At 38.9% G+C, this 20,243-nt stretch overlaps 1 protein-coding gene across 1 annotated transcript in view; it reads left to right on the top strand.

Moving 5' to 3' along the window:
- The window catches only part of LOC122316018 (protein NO VEIN), a 33,599-nt gene that overhangs the window by 11,546 nt on the left and 1,810 nt on the right, over positions 1-20,243 (top strand). The window contains exons 7-12 of the mRNA XM_043132438.1: positions 4,347-4,559; positions 9,551-11,827; positions 16,664-16,776; positions 18,028-18,427; positions 18,512-18,829; positions 19,775-20,032. Coding sequence (XP_042988372.1) covers positions 4,347-4,559; positions 9,551-11,827; positions 16,664-16,776; positions 18,028-18,427; positions 18,512-18,829; positions 19,775-20,032 — 3,579 coding nt within the window. The remainder of the gene's footprint in view (positions 1-4,346; positions 4,560-9,550; positions 11,828-16,663; positions 16,777-18,027; positions 18,428-18,511; positions 18,830-19,774; positions 20,033-20,243) is intronic.

Below are 20,243 nucleotides of genomic sequence, written 5' to 3'. Positions count from 1 at the left end.
AAAGGCTAACTATCTTAGTATTTGAAACTTTTGTATGGCTGGTGTGATCTACAATTACCATGTTACTTGTACCACTTATTTTTGGTGTCGATTTGGTTGAAAGGGTAACTATTTAGTGTTTGAAATTGTTGATTTTTTTATTAAGTTTTTTTTTTGGGGTCTTCAGAGATGTGTTTTTTTCTTCTCTAGTGGTTAGGATTGCTGGCTACTCCAAAAAGTCCCAACTCCAACTCTAACTCCAATTTGAATGCATGAATATTCGATGAATTTTGCCGACTTTAATGAATTAGCCTTTAATAAATTGTGTCGTAGCCAGCCTATTGAATATTAGTTTTTGTTTTTTTGTTTTTTTAATTTTTATTTTATTTTATTTTTTTTAATTTTTAAAAAGAAGAAACAGGTTATAATGATGACTTGCCTTGGTCTCACTCACTTCCACATGGCATAGCGTGCTCTCTCTCTCTCTCTCTCTCTCTCTCTCTCTCTCTCTCTCTCTCTCTCTCTCTCCGCCCGACTTCTATATGCCCCATGGCCCACACCAAATCGGCTTCTTCCTCACTAGCAAAGCCTCGTGGGGCCACTTGTAGTGAAGCCTTGTGATCTCCCGATCTTCTTTCTTTCCCTCCTTGCCCCTTTCTAGGGTTTTCTTGTTGGTTATGGAATCTGCAAAGATTGAACATTGATGCTTTGTTTGGTTTGGGCCATCGATGACTAGTCCCTAGAGTAGGCTCTCTCCCTACGGCAAGATCACAAATCAAAGGTTTGTTTGACTGATCTAACCAATTTGGCTTTGCCCCCTCCGTTTGATTTGATATGCTCAATTTGTGTTACACATACTTTGTGTCGTCTCTATCTTTTTAGAAAGGGAAACATTGAAAATATATTTGTTGGGTTTCAGGCCTCTTGAACTTATGTTTGGTATTTGGGTGTAGTTTTTTTTATCCACTCCAACTCTTAAGGAGCAAAGTTGGTTTTAGGGCTAGGGCTGGGCAAAAACTCTTCGGCTTCGTCGAACACCTACTCCGACTCCATTAGAGTCGGAAAATTCGGAGTTTGGAGTTGGAGTTGGAGTTTTTGTGTAAAAAATAGTCAGAGTTGGACATATTGAAACTCCGAACTTTGACTAATATGTCAAAATAGCTAGGAAATCGAGAGGGAGGGTAGTGGGATAGAACTGGGACTAGCTCTCAAGAAGGGGCCAATAAGAGATTTAAGATATACATCTTCCTTTTATATTTTCCACTCACTTATCCTCAAAAACCCTAACCATCCTCCTATCTCCCCCAATTGCCTAACCCTAAGCTCTCGATCCTTCCATTCTCCCTCTTGCTTTCTTGAGAAAGTCCTAGCCCCAATCACACACTCTTTCTTTTCTCTCTCTGAGGGTTGTCATTTTGGACTTGCGGAAAAGGTTGGGGAGTCCTAGATGTTTGTTGTCTAAAGCCAGGTTGAAGAGGTTAAGAATTGCTCTCATCTCACATTTTTTATCCCGGGGTGCATTCTTGCTAAAAGAAACTGCTAACTTTGTAGCTAGATCAAAAGGAAGTAGTCCCTTCGTGAGCTTTTAGTGTGTAAAGGTTAGCTTTGCTTGTTGTGCCCCTTTCTTTTGAGCTTTTAGTGCGTAAAGGTTAGCTTTACTTGTTGTGCCCCTTTCTTTTGGCGCTTCCATGTTTTTTTGGCTGCTGGAATGTGAGGCTCATAGGCGATGGCGCTAGTCCTGGGTTGCTCTCTCTCTCTCTCTCTCTCTCTCTCTTGAATTTTGTTTGGTTCTCGGGAAAATTTTGGATCTATATGATTTCTTGATAGGTTTCTATTTACTCCTATGATTTCTTGGGGACCAGACGGGAAGAGTTGTTTGTTTTCTATGTGTTATCCTAATATCAGTGGCTCTGATGCTCTAACTCTTAACTTCGGCTACTCTAATCGAAGTCGGAATCTGCTCTGATTCGGAGTTGGAGTCGGAACTCAAAATGACCTCCGAACCAAATTGGAGTTGGAGGTCAAAGTTTCGGCCCTAATGGGGTCCTGTCCCTTGGCCCGTCTAGCCCGCATGGCACGAGGCGGTTAGAAGAAGAAGGAAAAAAAAAGGCGGGATGCAAGTAGGATATCCAGCCGCCTGCCCGCCCCACCTATAAATACGAAAAAGACCCTAATCGATTCATAGTTCATCTCTTGATTCTCTTCTTCCGCTACTTCTTCCACTTCTTCTTCTCCTCCCACTCCCAGCCTCTTTCTCCTCTTGTCTTCTTCGTTGTCGTCATTGTCATCTTCTTCTTCTTCGTTAGAGACCTACAGCCACACGATTGGCTAGGTTTGGTTTGATTTTCGTTGGTTGTTTGATTGGATTTTCGATTTTCGTTTGAGTTTGGGAGCAGAGGAGCAGCCGAGCCACATATTTGGTGGTTTCCATGTAGGCGGGGGGGTATACAGACGGTGTACTGAGCTGGCCATCTGCATGTCGAACGGACGGGGCTAGAGAGTATATGGGGGTGGGGACAAGGTGCGGGAAGGGTGCTACCAGCCCCCTAATTAGGGCCTTCTTGGTGGGAGTTGGAGTAGGAGTCCAAAAACGACTTCCAACTCCATTCGGAATAGGAGGTCATAGTTTTAGGTTGTGTTTGGATGTTGAGTTGAGTTGAATAAAATATTGTTAGAATATTAGTTTTAAATATTATGAGTGTGTTGGGATTTGAAAAAATTGAATTTTTTTATTATATTTTATATATAAATTTGGAAAAGTGTATGGGGATTTGAAAAAGTTGTAATGATGACATGAAGTGAGTTGAGGAGGGTTTGGTAACCAAACTGGTTAAGAGTTTTATTCTCCAACTCTCTCAAATTTGAAGCCCAGCCCTATCTACGTATGAGGGTTCAGTTACAAAGAATACTTTTGCACTTCATAGTTGGATACCATTTACAATGAGTGAAGCTGTAGCAGTCCTTAAAAGATTAAGGTCTGAAATACGTGATGGAAGTGGTGAGCATATAACAGGATGGGAAAGTGGATCTTCTCTTATATACATTGGTTGTCATACAGTTACTATTTTGCGAGGCTGCTAACTTGCACAAGATTAGTTGCTCATATATAGAGAGACATATTTGTACTTTTTTTTCCCTTGAATTGGTACATTATGCACACTCCTTGATTTTTGAACCCACAGCTGCATTCTCTACCTTTTTTACACAAGGGGAGGTAGTGCCTTTTGCTAAACACATATCTACACAGTGAGTCTGTGACTCTTGCACTGTCATATCCACTTGCATTGTGGATGTGGTCATTGAATTTGGAAGCAGTGCTAGAAAGCTGATAATAGCTTTAAACTAGAAATACCAATTCGTATGGTTTTTTATTGATTTATTATGATTACAATTTTTTTTCCTTTTCCTTTCTCCTTGAATTATTGCAGTCCTGTATGTGTAGCTAGTTGTCTGAATTTTTTCCATTATAGTTGTGGTTGGACTTGGCAAGAGAAATTGATTGTGTCGAGAACTTCTTTTGTAAAATCCATTTGTGTATCTGCATTTTATCTGTTTCATTGCTGGATAGACTTCCTACTAATGTGGCTTCTGCAGACCTTTTATTTTTTATTGTTGCCAAATAAGGTGCTTTTATAATTTTTTTTTATTGGCACCGAGTGTCCAGAACAGTGTTCTGACTAATCCTGGGGGTCTACAAGCACTTGGCAAAGAGTTTCCCGCAAGTGCACCTTGGATAATTCAAGGGAAAAATTCCCCAGTCTGATGGCCCCTAGAGATTGTTTGCACCTAAGGGGATTTGAACCTTAGACCTAGGGGGAGCATACCCCCAAGCCCAAGGCCTTTACCACTTGAACCTTAAAACTAGATCACATAATTTGAGGCATCGAAATCTATAGAAGTTATTAAAATTTGGAAACAGATTGTTAATCTATAATCTGTAAGCCTTGTATTATGGTGAAAACCAAAGAATATAGTTACTTTATTGTTCCTGACAGAGACCAGGATTGCATTGACTTTTTATGTTTGAATTTGAATTTATTGTAGCATACCTGTAGGATTTATATTCTCACTTACTAACATTTTTACTGGTATGTCATTTTGTGATGTGGAGTGGTAGATGAATATTTTAAGTATTGAACTTGGAAAATGTGATCCAGTTTATCTTTTTTCTAGTTTATCAATTGTAAAAATAGTGTACTTGTTTAATGTATGCAGTATAATCCCAATCTTATAAAAAATAAATAAATCCCAATCTATAGAAATCATATGTACAAATTCTATAAATGAATTGGATTATAGACTTTAAGTTCAAAATAGGTTGCATATAAGTCTATTTTTTCTTGAATTTATTGTTCATTTTGCTTCAGGTTCAAAATGCTGATGATAATATTTATCCAGAAGATGTGGAACCTACTCTGACATTCATTCTTCGAGAGTCAGGTATCATCGTTCTAAATAATGAGCTAGGCTTCTCTGCTCAAAACATTAGAGCGCTTTGTGATGTTGGAAATTCAACAAAGAAAGGATCTAACGCAGGATATATTGGGCAGAAAGGCATTGGCTTTAAATCAGTATTCCGTGTATGTTTGAACAAACCCTGTTATTATCTTTCTTTGATTTAATTTTTCTTTTCTGACAAGTAATAGGTAAATTATATACTAAGAAAAAAGGATGAAAGTGAGTTGCCTGAGTACACAGGTGGTTTCCAAGATAACTTTCTTTCTTAATTTTAAGTCTTTATTTTATTTTAGGTTAGTATATTTTTGTTAGATTTTTCTTAAATTTGTACTTTGTTAGCTTTGTTGCTATCTGTTTGTTTCTGCAAGTGATTCATCTACATATCTTAGAATTGTTAAAACTTTTACCAAAATATATCTGAAACTTGATTGCTAGTATTTTTTGCCCCAAAAGTAGAGGCCGCTGATTTCATATATTTAAACACATTTAATTCTCTTGCCTTTGAAAGAGTCTTTCTGGTTGAGCTTTGCAATTTTAGTGGATTATTATAGTCATATGGGGGATTTTGTATTCTCTCACATGTTGTATGGTTAGAGGATATACATGAGCCCAGCCCTAGCTAGAGCCACTTCAAAACCAACCTAACCATAGGTTGGCAGGCCAAATTAAGGCCTTTGCAAAAGGAGAACAGGTCCAATTTGACCTAGTGAAAGAAGCACCATAGAGTGGGAGGTCAACCAAATCACAGTCAGCCACGTGATCCATGAAATCTTCAATACCTCTTCTCTTATTTTCATCCACTAAGAACCCCTTGATATTTGATTGCTTAAGGCATTCATTTGAGTTTCCACTAATGCGCCAAGGTAGTTTGGAAACAGTACGGATGAATCTGAGCTCATTCCATAGGTCTTACTTGTGAGAAACTGATGCTGGAGCATAGACTTATGTAGGTATCCGTTCCAAGTTGTAGTCTAGGGATGTGGTATTCTATAGTGATGGTCTAGGTTCCAATGTTAGAGTTGGGACTACCATATTTCTTGATTTGTTTAAATTAATCCAAGAGCCACCAGCTGCACTTTTGGAAAGAACATGGCAACTGCCAGCATCGTTTTAGAAACTTTGACAGATGGAGTATGTCTTCTTGGGCAGGTTACTGCTATCACTTCCAGAGTATAAATAGCCTCGATTGCTTTAAAAACAATCAATTTTTTTACTTTATTGCATGGCCTTTTGTTTTCCCTATCTTTTGAGGCTTGTCTGAGTCAGGTCTGGTCTTAGGTCAGATAGTCTCTCTGTCCTTCCACTTTGAAACTATCTCCTTGAAGTTGTCCCTATTTACTAGCAATCAATCCCAACTCCCATTAACCACCGATTCAAACAAACTAAGACCAATCATCTACTTTCAAGGGGGTAAGAGATACTATAAGTTCGAAATTATGTGGTTAAGCTCGTAAAGATTTGTGGAGGGTCAAAGACCTCTTATTGCTTTCAAGGTGCCTCGAGCTGTGTTTTGGAGTGCAAGCTAAAGGCCTTGAAAGAAGACTTAAGAGCCTTGAACAAGGAAGTTTTCAGCGACATAGGTAGAGACAAGGTGATTTGGAGACAAAAATCAAGGGATTTTCCATAAGGTGGTTGAAACAGGGTGATAGGTGCATGAAGATTTTCCATAAGGTGGCTAATTAGCATGGGAGGAACCACACTATTGACTCCTTAAAAGTTAATGGCACAGTGTGCTCTAATACTCAAGAGGTGAGGCGAGTTATCATATTGTACACTTATATAAAGAGGTGGTACATTGAAGTAATTGAACAACTTAATTGGAGATTCAAATTGGATGGATTATTCGTGGAGGATGAGGCATATGAGGTAGTAAAGGCATTGAATAGAGACAATGCCTTGGGTCTAGATGGTTATTCCTTGGCTTTCTTCAAACATGTTGAGTTGGTATAAAAGATGACTTGATGAGGGTTTTGATGTGTTATGGAGATCAACCTCTTAAGGTGGCTTTCTCGATTCTCTTCAATGCTTTTTTATTGGTAGATAAGATTTTATTGATCATAAGGATAGGCAAAAGCCCAAGTACATGGGACATATACAAGGGCAACGCCTAAGAGTGGTGTTCTAGTGATACAAGAAATTCATAAATTTTCATCCATTAAAATCAATTACAATTGACCCCAATGGAACAAAGTACTAAAAAAGAAAGTTATAAGTTCATCCATTAACCTCTCATTATCTTTGAAACTTGTCTTGTTCCTCTCCGTCCAAAGACACCACCATAGGTAGATCAGAGCCATCTTCCAAATTCCGACAACTAAGAAGTGCCTTGGCATCACCCATGAAGCTAAGAGATCGATCACCCTTTTTGGCATCACCCAAGCTACACCCACCCTAGCAAATAGTCATTCCATTGGGGGAGTGCCATTAGATTGATCTAAAAGGTCTGCAATCGAGGCTTCCCTCATTCTCACTATACCATAGAATTCTGGATAAGCTTCTTTTAAAGGGCACACCATATGTCACGCCAGTTTTTGATTCAGGACCCATCACCCTCCTCAATACGGGTATAACAAAAATATTTAGTCGATCCTCTTCTGATGTGCTTCCAAAGGCCCACATTCTATGTTCCACTCACCTCATTCAAGCACCAACCTCCCCATACACTACCATAATTTAAGTCTGACGGTTCTCCACAAGGCTCCCCATTCTATGTGATATTTCCATGGATGTTTGCCCAACCAAGCGTTGCTAAAAATCTGCAAATTTTGGATACTTGGACCTCCTTCTGAAATTGGAGAATAAATCGTGGCCGATTTTACTAGATGAAGAAGCTTCTCCATACGGTAAGCCACCTTGGATGGAAGCAGAAATAATGAGAGGAAGTAGGTCGGTAAGTTGGTGAGGGTACTTCTGATACGTGTGACTACCACCTTTGAAGTACATCCTCTTCCAACTAGCAAGTTTCCGCTCTATTTTTTCTAGGGCATCATAAATTGGCAGATGAGATATCTTACATCCTAGGATAGAAGCCATACTTTCCACATTATGCACTTGTCCTACCCAAACTACGTCTGATTTGCCCAAGTTCACCTTCAATCTAGAAACGACTTCAAAGCATAGAAGAAGAGCCCTTAAGGTACAAATATGTACATGCCTAATCTCACTAAATATCAGGGTTGTGTTGACGAATAAGAGATGAGATATATTGAGAGAGCCAGTATTTGCCTCCCCTGCTGAGAAGTCGGATAAAAAACCACCCTCCACAACATCTAAGATCATTGTTAAATACCTCCATTACAAAAACAAATAGTAATGGAGATAAGGATCACATTGTCTCAATTTCTATGAGCTTTGAAAGAAACCTCTTGGTGTGCCGTTAATCAAGATAGAAAAGCATGTAGTAGAGATGCAATACTTGATCCATGAGCACCATTTCACCCCAAAACTGCATCCCTCCAGCATATATTAATTTCTCCACCACCATGCTTAACCTATTCACCAAGACTTCTGATATGATTTTGTACATCCCACTAACCAAGCTAATATGGTGATAATCTTTAACCTCAACCACACCCCTTTTTTTGGAATAAGACCAATGAAGGTTGCATTGAGGCTTTTTTCTAACCTTCCATTTTCATGGAATTCTTGGAAAACCCCCAAGATATCACCCTTGACCACTTCCCAACAAATCTGAAGGAATGCCATAGTGAAGCCATTTAGACCTGGAGCTTTATCGCCCGCCATGCTTTTTAACACTTGGATCTCCATCTCTTCAAAAGGCCTTTCGAGCCATCATTCTTTTTGTGAGTTGATAATTGATAGGGTCAAAAGTAAGTCCATCTAAGCTTGGTCCCCAAGAAAATTTTTCCGAAAGCAAATTCTAATAGTAGTTAACAATGTGATCCATTACCTTGGATTGGTTAGAGAGAGCCATGTGATACCCCTATATGATTAGATTGAAGGTAGGTTGTGTATGGGATCCCACATTGCTTGGGAAGGAAAAGTTCTTGCTCTTTATAAGGCTCCAATGAGGCTCCAGTTGTATCATTGACTAGTTCTTTTGGAGTATAGGCAATGTGGTTTGGGCCTTCTATTGGGGCGTTACAAATGGTATCGGAGCCTATTCCAACTAGAAATGTGGGACTTGAGCCGTGTCATCTACAACGGATAGGCCTGACGAGGACGTCTGAAATTTAAAGGGGGTAGATTGTAATACCCCTATATGATAAGATTGAAGGTATGTGGTGTATGAGATTCCACATTGCTTGGGAAGGAGAAGTTCTTGCTCTTTATAAGGTTCCAATGGGGTTCCAATTGTATCATTGACTAGTCCTTTTGAAGTATAGGCCATGTGGTTTGGGTCTTCTATTGGGGCGTTACAAGCCACCCCATCCACCACCAACGTCTTTATGGCGTTGTTCCTCCTGTGCGACTTAGCCACCCGATTAAAGAAGTTGGTACATTTGTCCCCCTCCTTCAACCTTAGGGCTCTTGATGGTTGTATGGCAGCATACTTATGTTCTTCCTGATTTAGATTTTTGGATATTCTTGATTATTGTACTCTTTCTAGCTAGGTGTATCTACCATGTACTTTGTAGCGCTTTTTATCAAATAATTAAAATATCTTATTAAAAAAAGATACATACTTGATTTTCATTTTTGCTTGCACCCCTAGCTTTATTGTGGCTGTTGGGTTGACAAGGTTTATTAAAATGGTATTTAATATGGGTCTGACTTATGCTTTTGTAGCTCCAGGAGTGAATGATATGAATTGCAATAAATTCTGAAGCAGATTATTTAATCTAGTGTTATGGTTTCCAAAGCAAATGGTTTAATATAGTTTTGAGGCTCATCTCCAATATAATCAATCACTCTGTTGACTATGATCATCTTTCATGTGCACTCCACTGCTTTATTGTGGTGCTTGGGTGGTCCATGCAAGGTTGTTCGGTTGTATTCAACTTAAAGAATTAAATATTTTCATGCGGTTTTAATTCTGTACTCCATATGCATGAATATAATTTTATTTGGTAGGGTATTGTTTTGGTTTGTTAAAATAGTGGTTACGCTCCATAAGAAGTAAGCTTTTTGAATGTGGCTGGTCTTTCTGCAGGTAACTGATGCTCCGGAGATTCATTCTAATGGATTTCATGTCAAATTTGACATAAGTGAGGGCCAGATTGGTTTTGTTTTGCCAACAATAGTACCTCCATGTGATATAGACATGTTTAGTAGGCTGGCATCTTGTGATGTTGGTCATTTGGATCCTAAAATCTGGAACACTTGCATTGTACTTCCCTTTAGAGCGAGATTATCAGATGGAACTGTCATGAACAGCATTATGACTATGTTCTCAGATCTTCACCCATCTTTGCTGCTCTTTCTTCACCGGCTTAAGTGTATTAAGTTTAGAAACTTGTTCAACAATTCACTCATAGTTATGAGAAAAGAAATCATGGGGGATGGCATTGTTAGGGTTTTGCATGGAAAGGAGAAAATGACATGGTTTCTATCATCTCAGAAGTTGCGAGCAGATGTCATTCGTCCTGATGTGAAAACAACAGAAATCTCAATAGCATTTACATTGCAGGAACCAAATGATGGGGATTACGCTCCACTTCTTGAACAACAGCCTGTTTTTGCATTTCTTCCTTTAAGAACATATGGTCTGAAATTTATTATACAAGGTGATTTTGTCCTTCCGTCATCTAGAGAGGAAGTGGATGGAGATAGTTCCTGGAACCAATGGTTATTGTCCGAGTTTCCAGGTTTGTTTGTTGGTGCAGAGAGATCCTTTTGTGCTCTTCCTTGTTTTAGAGAGAATCCAGGAAAAGCTGTGTCAGCTTTTTTGAGCTTTGTTCCACTTGTTGGGGAAGTTCATGGTTTCTTTACTAGTCTTCCCCGGTTGATTATTTCTAAATTACGTATGTCAAACTGCTTACTTTTGGAGGGAGGCAATGACAGATGGGTTCCTCCATGCAAGGTTCTAAGAGGTTGGAATGAAAGAGCTTCTATTCTTTTTCCTGATGGTTTGCTTAGTGGTCATCTTGGCCTTGGATTCTTGAATAGAAATATAAAAATGTCTGATTCATTAGCAAGGGCACTGGGTATTCAGGAGTATGGACCCTCAATTCTACTACAATTTATATCCCGTTTAAGTCATGTGGAAAATGGCATCAATTCAATGGGCCTGAGTTGGTTGTCTTCTTGGCTAAATGAACTTTATATAATGACATTCCAGTCTTCTGGAAAAACTCTGTTGAACTCTGATACAGAAACAGACCTGATAGAAAACCTTCGAAAAATAAAGTTTATTCCCCTTTCGGATGGTACATACAGCTCTGTCGATGAAGGTACAATCTGGTTACCCACTGATGCAATAAGCACTGGGTTTGATGGTGCGCAAGGTCTCGAAGCTTTCCCAAATTTATTTGCTAAACTCCGGACTGTCAGTCATGCCCTCCTTTCTACATCAACTTCTGGTGCCTCTGATATGTCATGCATGGACATGAATTCGGTGGACAACCTTATCAAGATGTTTCATAGGATTGGTGTCCAGCGGTTGTCTGCTCATGAAATTGTGAAGGTGCACATCTTGCCAGCTGTATCAGATGCCCGAGTTACAAATAGGGACAGAAATTTGATGACAGAGTATCTTAGTTTTGTTATGATCCACCTGCAGTCTAGTTGCCCTGATTGTCGTGTTGAAAGGGAGTACATAGTCTCTGAATTACGAAATAACGCTTTTATTCTAACAAATGATGGCTTTAAACAACCTGTAGAGGTATCAATTCATTTTAGTAAAGAATATGGAAATCCAGTCGATGTAAATAAGTTGGCCAATGTTGTAGATATGAAATGGCTCGAGGTTGACCCTTCCTATTTGAGGCATCCGGTCACTGAATCTCTCACTTCTGGGCTGATGAAATGGAGGGCATTTTTCCAGGAAATAGGTGTCATGGATTTTGTGCGAATACTTGAAGTTGATAAGACCGTTGCTGACATATCTCCAACCATTTTTAAGAATATAATGTGCGAAAGAAATCTGATTTCCCCTGAATCAATTGTCAAAGACTGGGAATCTCATGAATTGGTCCATTTAATAGCTATGTTGTCCAAAAGTGGCTTGCAGCAAAGTTGTATTTTTTTGTTGGAGGTTCTTGATACACTATGGGATGGTTATTTTAGCAACAAAGTTACAGGTTACTGCAGTCCGAAATCTGGTGGAGATAGTAAACCCTTCAAGTCTTCTCTTTTGAGCAGCATTTGTGATGTCCAGTGGATAGTATCTAGCATGGATAATGAGCTTCACTATCCCAAAGATTTATTTTATGATTGTGATGCAGTACGTATGATTTTGGGTGCATATGCTCCATATGCTGTCCCAAAGGTTGGTATGATACACACTGGATGCTTTTTTGCTCTTATCATTTATTTATTTTTTTAAATTCTGCTTTGTTCTTAATGGGAGTCTATCTAATTCATGTAGTTACTCTTTACAGATTCTTTTTGTTATTCATAAAATATCACGAAAGATGCCTTATAGTTACACACTTCTAGACTCGTGAGGATTCTAGTTTGTTTCAGAGATGGCCTATGAGTTGGTTTTTTAATTGGATTGCCTTGGACATGCTTTTGTCAAATGTAATTTTGTAAGAGAAATAGATGTAAATATAACCTAAAGTCAATCTGTGATAATTTAACCTTTATTTCCTTTTTTTCCCCCCCCTTAATGAGAAGTATAATCTTTTTTATATTTCATAAAACCAAGAATTATTGAACAAATGAAGTCCAAATTTATCAAGTGATGGGTTGAGTTTTATGCCCTTGCTTGTTTGATGGAAATGGTCTGGCAATGCAATGCAAGAGTGAGAGAGATCCTAAACTAAGAGCTATATGCTCTGTTTGAAAGGCTCTCTCTTTGTAGCAACATTTGTTTCTGTGAGTGTTTTTTTTTTTTTTTTTTTGGGGTGTGTTGGGGGGGGGGGGGTGTTGAGAGTTTATATTTGTGTATTTGAGATTTTGTTGCAAGTTCTCAAAAAAAGGAGAGAGAGAGAGAGAGAGAGAGAGAGAGAGAGAGAGAGAGAGAGAGAGAGAGAGAGAGAGAGAGAGAGAGATTTTGTTGCGACACACCTACATAAAACAAATTTTTTTTTTTATAGGTAATCAAGAAGTTATATTCATAGAAATAGGCAAAGCTCAGGTACTAAGGAAGTATACATGAGAAACACCTAACTAGAGGTTACAATAGAAAGAAGGTCATGGACCCTTCACCCGTTACAAACTATGGCCCCCGCCCATAATAACAATGACTTAAAAAAGAAAGATTTTAGCTCATCCATAGTTCTCTCTTGATCTTTGAAGCTTCTGGCATTTCTCTCTCTCCAAATACACCAACATATACATCTTGGGACCATTCTCCAGATTGCCACTACTTGTGAGTTGCCATGAAGTCCTCTCCAACTTGCTAGGAAATCCACCAATCTAAGCGGCATGACCCAAGACAAACTGATTCTTGAGAAAAAAATCATTCCACAAGAACCTGGCCACCTCAAAGTGTAAAAGCAGATGATCTACTGGTTCCTCATGCTTCTTACACATACAACACCAATCCAACACAATTACCCGTTGTTTCCTCAAATTATCTGCAGTAAGGATCTTATCTAAGGATGCTGTCGATACAAAAAAAGTTGCTTTTGAAGGAGCTTTCGTTTGCCATATGCTCTTCCACGGGAACATAGTCCTTATAGGGCTCGTTAGCGCTTGATAAAATGAGCTAACAGAGAAAACACCTTTCTTGGAATGGCTCCAATGCATCTTGTCTCCGGTGCCCCCTGAAATACTTACAGAATACAATGCCGCAAAAAACTTTGTAACAGACTCCAATTCCCAATCTAGGCTGCCCTATTAAAATCAACATTGCATTGAGGGGAACTATTTGGAAAGGCCAAAAGATCGGCAATCGCAACATCCTTATCTCTAACAAGCTCAAAGAGAGCGGGGAAGTTGTCTCATAGGCAATGGTTACTGCACCATTTTTCATACAAAAAATTGACACGAGATCTATCGCCCACGACAAAATGTTCATGTCCTCGAAAGGACTTCGAAAGACTCCTAATGTATTTCCACAACTCCACCCCATGCATACCTCGTACCTCATTCGAGCACCATCCTCCCCAAACCTCTCCAAAATGTGAATCAATAACCGACTTCCATAAGGCCTCCCTTTTGTGTTGGTACCTCCATAACCATTTACCTAATAGGGCTTGATTGAATTTCGTCAAGTGGCGAATCCCCAAACCTCCCTCAGGAATTGGGGTACAAACCGTTGACCAATTAACCAAGTGGAATTTGAACACTTCCCCCAATCTACTCCATAAGAAATCCATTTGTAACTTCTCAATGTTGTTAGCCACCTTTGTGGGAAGCGGGAACAAATACAAAAAATAGGTGGGTCAGTTTGAAAGAGTGCTTCTAATCAAAGTCAACCTACCACCTTTCAACAAGTATAGCCTCTTCCAAGTAGCCAATTTGTGCTCCACCTTTTCGATCACGTCATTCCAAACCCTTTCAAATTTAAAGGAGGCACCCAAAGGTAAGCCAAGATACTTCATAGTTAGTGAAGATATCTTGCACCCCAAGATTGTAGCTAAATTCTTTGCTTCATGGACAGCTCCCACTGGCACTAATTCGGACTTTGCAAGGTTGATACTCAGGCCTGAAGTAGCTGCAAAACAAAGGAGTAGCGCCTTCAAGGCTTAAACTTGTCCAAGTTGTGCTCCACAAAAGATGAGAGTGTCATCAGCAAATAGCAGGTGCGAAATGTTGAGCTCGCCATTCCCCACCGGAATCCATAGAGTAGCCCCTCGTCCACCAGACCCTCAATCATTTTACTGAGAGCTTCTGTGACAAATAAAAAAAGAAGAGGAGAAAGCGGATCTCCTTGCCTCCACCCACGAGAGGAGTTAAAGAAATCCATCGGTGAACCATTTATCAAGATAGAGAAGCGAACTGAAGAGATGCAAAATTCTACCCATTTATGCCATTTTCCCCCAAAACCACATCTGTCAAGTAAGTAAAGTAAGAACTTCCAGTTGATATGGTCATAAGCTTTCTCCGTGCTAGCTTATAAAGTAACCCGGGTTCTCTAGACTTCAATTGACCGTTCAAAACTTCACTTGCAATAAGTACTGAATCAAGGATTTGTCCACCTTTGACAAACGCATTTTGTGGCTTTCGAGATTAGTTTTTCCACCACTGAGCTCAATCTATTTGTGAGCACTTTGGACAGAACCTTATACACCCATTTCACAAGACTAATGGGGCGATAGTCTCTCACATCCTAAGACCCCGCCTTTTTGGGGATGAGGGCTAAGGTGGCATTTATACTCTTTTCAAATCTAGCATCAGAATGAAATTCATGAAAGATTTGCATAAGATCCTCCTTGACCACCTCCCAACAAGCTTGAAAGAAGCCCAAAGTAAAGCCGTCCTGACCGGGAGCCTTATCACTTGCCATACCTCTGACTACCCTATGCACTTCCTCTTCTGCAAATGGCCTCTCTAGCCACCCTGCACTCTGTTGGTCTAATGTTCAAAAAGACAAACCATCCACTTTTGGTCGCCAATTTTGCTCTTCCGATAGGCGTTGTTGATAATAGTGTTCAATGTGGTTGTTGATGACCATCTGATCCGAAGAAACTGCCCCCATCTACCATTAGTGTATCAATAACATTGTTCCTCCTATGGGAATTAGCCATCCTATGGAAGACTTTCGTGCACTTATCCCCCTCCTTAAGCTAGAGTGCCCTTGATTTCTGTCTCCATGAAATATCCTCTATCAAAGTTACTCTTTCAAGCTCTGCTACTACCGAACTCTTGTGAGTTTCTTCAGTTTCAGAAAGAATTCTGACCTCCTCCTCACCTTCCCGATCCTGTAACTCTTCTACGAGACCACGCCTCTGTTGAAGCACATTGCCAAAAACTTGTTCATTCCATTGCTTCAGATCCTGTTTCAGCGCTTTCAACTTCTTTGCCATGATGAAAACTTGGGGAGCCGTGGACATTGTAAGAAGTCCACCATAGTCTGACCCTATCTACAAAACCGTCAGTTTTAAGCCACATACGCTCAAATTTAAAATACCTTCTAACCCCTTGAATGCTTGAGGCCTCCACAGTCTAAGATGATGGGGAAGTGATCAAAGCACAACCAGGTTAACCTTCTTTGAACTACATCCGGGAAGTGAGACTCCCAATCAAGAGTTATAAAAAATCTATCAATCCTCCATGAAGATGGAAATTCTCGGTTGTTGGACCAGGTAAACGTGCCTCCTGATAGTGGAATGTTCACAAGCTTCTGTTCTGAGATGAAATTAGACAGATCTCTCATGGCTGGAGTGATATGGCATACACCCGATCTTTTGCTTGGAAAGCGAGATATGCTAATGTCCCCCCCAATACAACTTGGTAGCTCCCACCAACTAAGAAGTCCCGCCAATTCTTCCCACAAGAATCTTCTCTCCAAATCAAAACAAAATTTATATTAAAAAAAAATTATATAACAAAATTTATATATAAACTAGTTGTTGGTGGCAATGCTAAAACAAAATTTATATATATAAACTGGTTGTGGCGATGGGCTGGAGAGGTACATAAAACAAAATTTATATAACCCTTGATGGCATTCTATGTGTTGGTGGCAATGTTAATTCCATTTTAAATGGTTGTCCTCCCTCAAATGCAGACCTTAGTAACTGCTTATTAGAACCTGGAAGATACTCAGTTTTAGACTCTTACCTTACATGCCCAGGTCGTTTTATTATGAATGTGCAAAAGAATTCTTCTCTTTCCGAACTTGCAAAGATTTGGATGTGGTTATTGGCTCATCTTAGGTGCTAGTCGTTGATAACATCTAGAGAGGACTTCTATCATCTGTTTCTCAATGGCAACTGACATCTTGAGTAGGGTGGGTGACCAACATGCATCACAAACAGAGTCCCTGCCATTTTGAGTTCAGTTTTTCCATTCTAGTGCTACATGTTGGAGATATTGGGCAATCTAATAAATTAGATAGTGCCTAGAATGCATGTATAGAAAGTTAGTAAATTATACTTACAAATGTAGTTATCACTTGAAACTGCTGCGTCTCCCTGTATACTTGGAGGACTTGGATGACTTAAATTTCTGCAATTTCTTTATTATGCTTTTGTTTCTCTTACTGAAACAGGTGAGAAGTGGAAACCTAGTTAGCAATATTGGGTTTAAGATTAAAGTTATATTGGATGATGTTTTGGAAATTCTGAAAGTATGGAGAAGATCCAAGACACCTTTTAAGGCCAGGTATTTTTGCATCTTACAATTTGATATTTCATGTTTATTATCTTATAATCTGATAGTTGATATTTGTTGTTATTAACTGTTCTTTCCTGTTCGTCGTGTGCTCGCATTTTTTACTTCATGGGATTTTATCTTTTATTCTTTATCTTTGATTGGACTCTTCATAAGTATTTTCTAGTGTTCCCTCTTTTTCACATAAAAATTCCCTTATGTTGTCCTACTATTTCTTTGTTAGTAAGAACAACATTTGTAAAGTTTATCAACATCTTGTGTTTATGTTCTGTTGTGGCATGTTATTGGTATATCAATCGCACTTCTAGATGAATATTGGACCTATATAGGTCTTGCCCAGTATTTTCTGTCAGTGCTTTAACCACGCGATATTACGTAATTATCGATTATGGGCTGTGTGCACTTGACACTACTCTTCTAATCATTCTGTTACTCCATTTTCTATTTTCTTTTTCTTTTTTTGATAGGTAACGCTGTCTGTTTTTTCTTTGAAATGGATCTTTCAGTTTCTTATGAAATCTATTCCCAAATCTTTTTTCTGTCAATGGATTATGTTTCTTCCACATATTTTTTTCCACTTTTTCAATACTTTCTTTTGTTTTATCACGAGAATGACATTTTGTTATTCAGAAGATGAATATTGTTGCTTTTCAAGATTTCTTGTGGTACTACTTGCTGTAGTGTATTAGTTGTTTCATCTATTTTTTTTTCTCCTTTCTTTTCCCACCTGTGGCGATGATATCTTTTCTACCCATGGAACTCTTGTTTCCTATATATGCTTTTTACATATACTTCCTCAGCATTGTGGCATGGCTGTGTTACGTCTACTATCCCTTTATCATCTGTCGAGACTAGAATTCTGAGATACTGTCTCTCTTAGCCAACTAGTTTAACCTCTAGACCGATATCTGTAAATTACTTTACCACTGTCTATCATCTGGGGTAAGTAGCCTTGCTGTTTAGACATGCATTTTGAGTCTGAAATGATGTAGTGTACGTTTTACATGGTTGATTGAATAAGAACTCGTATCAATTTGGACGTTTGTTTTGATTTGTCATGGCATTTGCCCCGCATGCGATCCTTTTGTTCTCTTCACATTGTGCTTTTCCTATTGATGGTTCCATGGAATGTTTTTCGATGAATCCCATCCCCATCACCCCTTTTCTTTTCCTTTTTTTTTCCCCTCTCTGGGTAAGCAAACCTGCTCATCTAAATGGGAACCGACATTCTTTTCATGCCAGCATATCACAAATGTCAAAATTGTACACATTCATTTGGAATGAAATGGCTACTTCAAAGCAGAAAATTAAAGAGGAGTTGCATTCAGGACCTTTTATATTTGTTCCATATACCTCCGGCTCTAGTCTTGAGGAGATGTTACCTGGTATATTTTTATCTCCTGAAGAAGTATGTTGGCATGATTCAACTGGTTCTCTGGATCAAATGAAGGAAATCCCTCATTGCAGTTTGACAGAAGTTACTCATCACCCCTTGAACAAGACGCTGAGCAGTACTTATCCAGGACTTCGTGACTTTTTTATTGACGGCTGCGGAGTACATGAGACCCCTCCTCTCTGTAGCTACATACAGATTTTGATGCACTTATCTGCTATTTCTTTGCCTTCACTATCAGCTAATGCAGTAGGTGACCGGCTTTGTAAGCAAAACTTTGCCTTTGATAATTGTTAGTTCCAGTACAACCTAAATGTTCCTTTCATATCACAGGTTTTTCAAGTTTTTCTCAAGTGGAGTGATGGATTGCAAACTGGAATCCTAACTCCGGAAGATGTCATTTACTTGAAAGAATGTCTTTTGAAATTGGAATTAACGGTGCTTCCAACTGAACAAGATAAGTGGGTTTCCCTGCATCCTTCTTTTGGCCTTGTGTGTTGGTGTGATGATAGCAAGTTATGGGAGCAATTTAAGAATGTTGATAACATTGATTTTCTGTACTTTGGCAAACTCAATGAGGTTGAAAAACAGATACTTCAGACAAAAGTTTCTGTACTCATGCAAGCCTTGGGGATTCCAGCTCTCTCAGAGGTGGTCTCTCTCTCTCTCTCTCTCTCTCACAGAGTTAACACTCTCTTAGTTAACACTTCAATGCTTGTACTTACAGCTTTCTTAACACTTCCTACGTCATTTAAATGTATTCCTGGAATTTTTGGAAGTTTCTTCATGGTTCCAAACTACTTGTATAATCTAATAAAAGCCTTGTATGGATATGATACAAATAATTGCATCTTATGTTGTGCACAATGATATACTGGGCTAATCTTTGAACTATTTTGGATTTATTCTCCATGCTCAGTTCATTCCCCATACACTTTTTTCTAATAATTTATCAATCCATCTTATTTTTATTTTTAAATTCAACTTGTTTAAAAATCCTTTTTAATAAATTTAGGACTTTGTTTATTGTAAGTTAACAGAACTCCGCTTAAGATATGGCTTCTGCCTAAAGCATATCCCGAGAAAGGGAATGACCTAGACTGGAACAATTAAAGCTCTGATGACTTCATATTTTCTTAAGGAAAATGCAGTCATATGCTTGGGGTAGTAATAGAGAATGATTTATTTATTTATTTTTTTATAGGTAATCTAGAATTTTTTCCATAAGAAAAGGAGGCATAGCCCAAGTACACGGGATGTATACATGAGAAATACCTAACTAGGGTGTAATAGAGAATGATATAGTTGCCTCTACTTTGATTCTGACACTTTTTCATTTCCTTTCCCTACTAAGGAAAAGCTGAATATCACGTGATGTAGTCTTTACCTACATAACTGTCCTCTCAGATTAACTTTCACCATAAATCAGACTTAAGATATTTAATTCTGAGTGAGAGTTGACATCATCCAGTGTTAGATTCTGTTGTTTTAAGAAAATAGAGTGCCCTATATTGTCAGTCTGGAGAGGAGAGGAAAAACAAGGGCTATATAATGTGATTTTAATTTTCCTTTCCGCATTGTTGCATTTATGTGCAGGTTGTAAGTCGTGAAGCAATATATTATGGTCTGGCAGACTCTAGTTTCAAAGCTTCATTGGTGGGCTGGGCTCTTCCTTATGCTCAGCGCTACATCTGTAGCGTACACCCGGATAAATATATTCAACTCAAACAATCTGGATTCAATTTTCTTAATCATTTACAAGTAGTTGTTGTTGAAAAGCTGTACTACAGGAATGCTATAAAGAGTGGGTTTGGTACATCGAAGAAGCGAATTGAATGTGGCTGTCTTCTGCAGGTCCGTATTTAAACCAGCTGTTTTTTGTTAATGTTCTGAGGTTTAAAAAGACAATCTTTCCAACCCCTAGTGGTTGGCTCAAGTGGTAAACGTATTGGTCTTGGTGGTATGCTCCCTCTAGGTCTAAGGTTTGAATCCTCTTGTGTGTGCAAACAATTTCTAGGGCTGTCTGACTGGAAGAACTTCCCCTTGAATTACCTAAGGTGAACTT

This window comes from Carya illinoinensis, chromosome 1 (assembly GCF_018687715.1).
Source record: "Carya illinoinensis cultivar Pawnee chromosome 1, C.illinoinensisPawnee_v1, whole genome shotgun sequence".
Classification (NCBI taxonomy): domain Eukaryota; kingdom Viridiplantae; phylum Streptophyta; class Magnoliopsida; order Fagales; family Juglandaceae; genus Carya; species Carya illinoinensis.
Note: the sequence above shows the minus strand (reverse complement) of the source record. Positions and strands in the feature narration are given on the sequence as shown.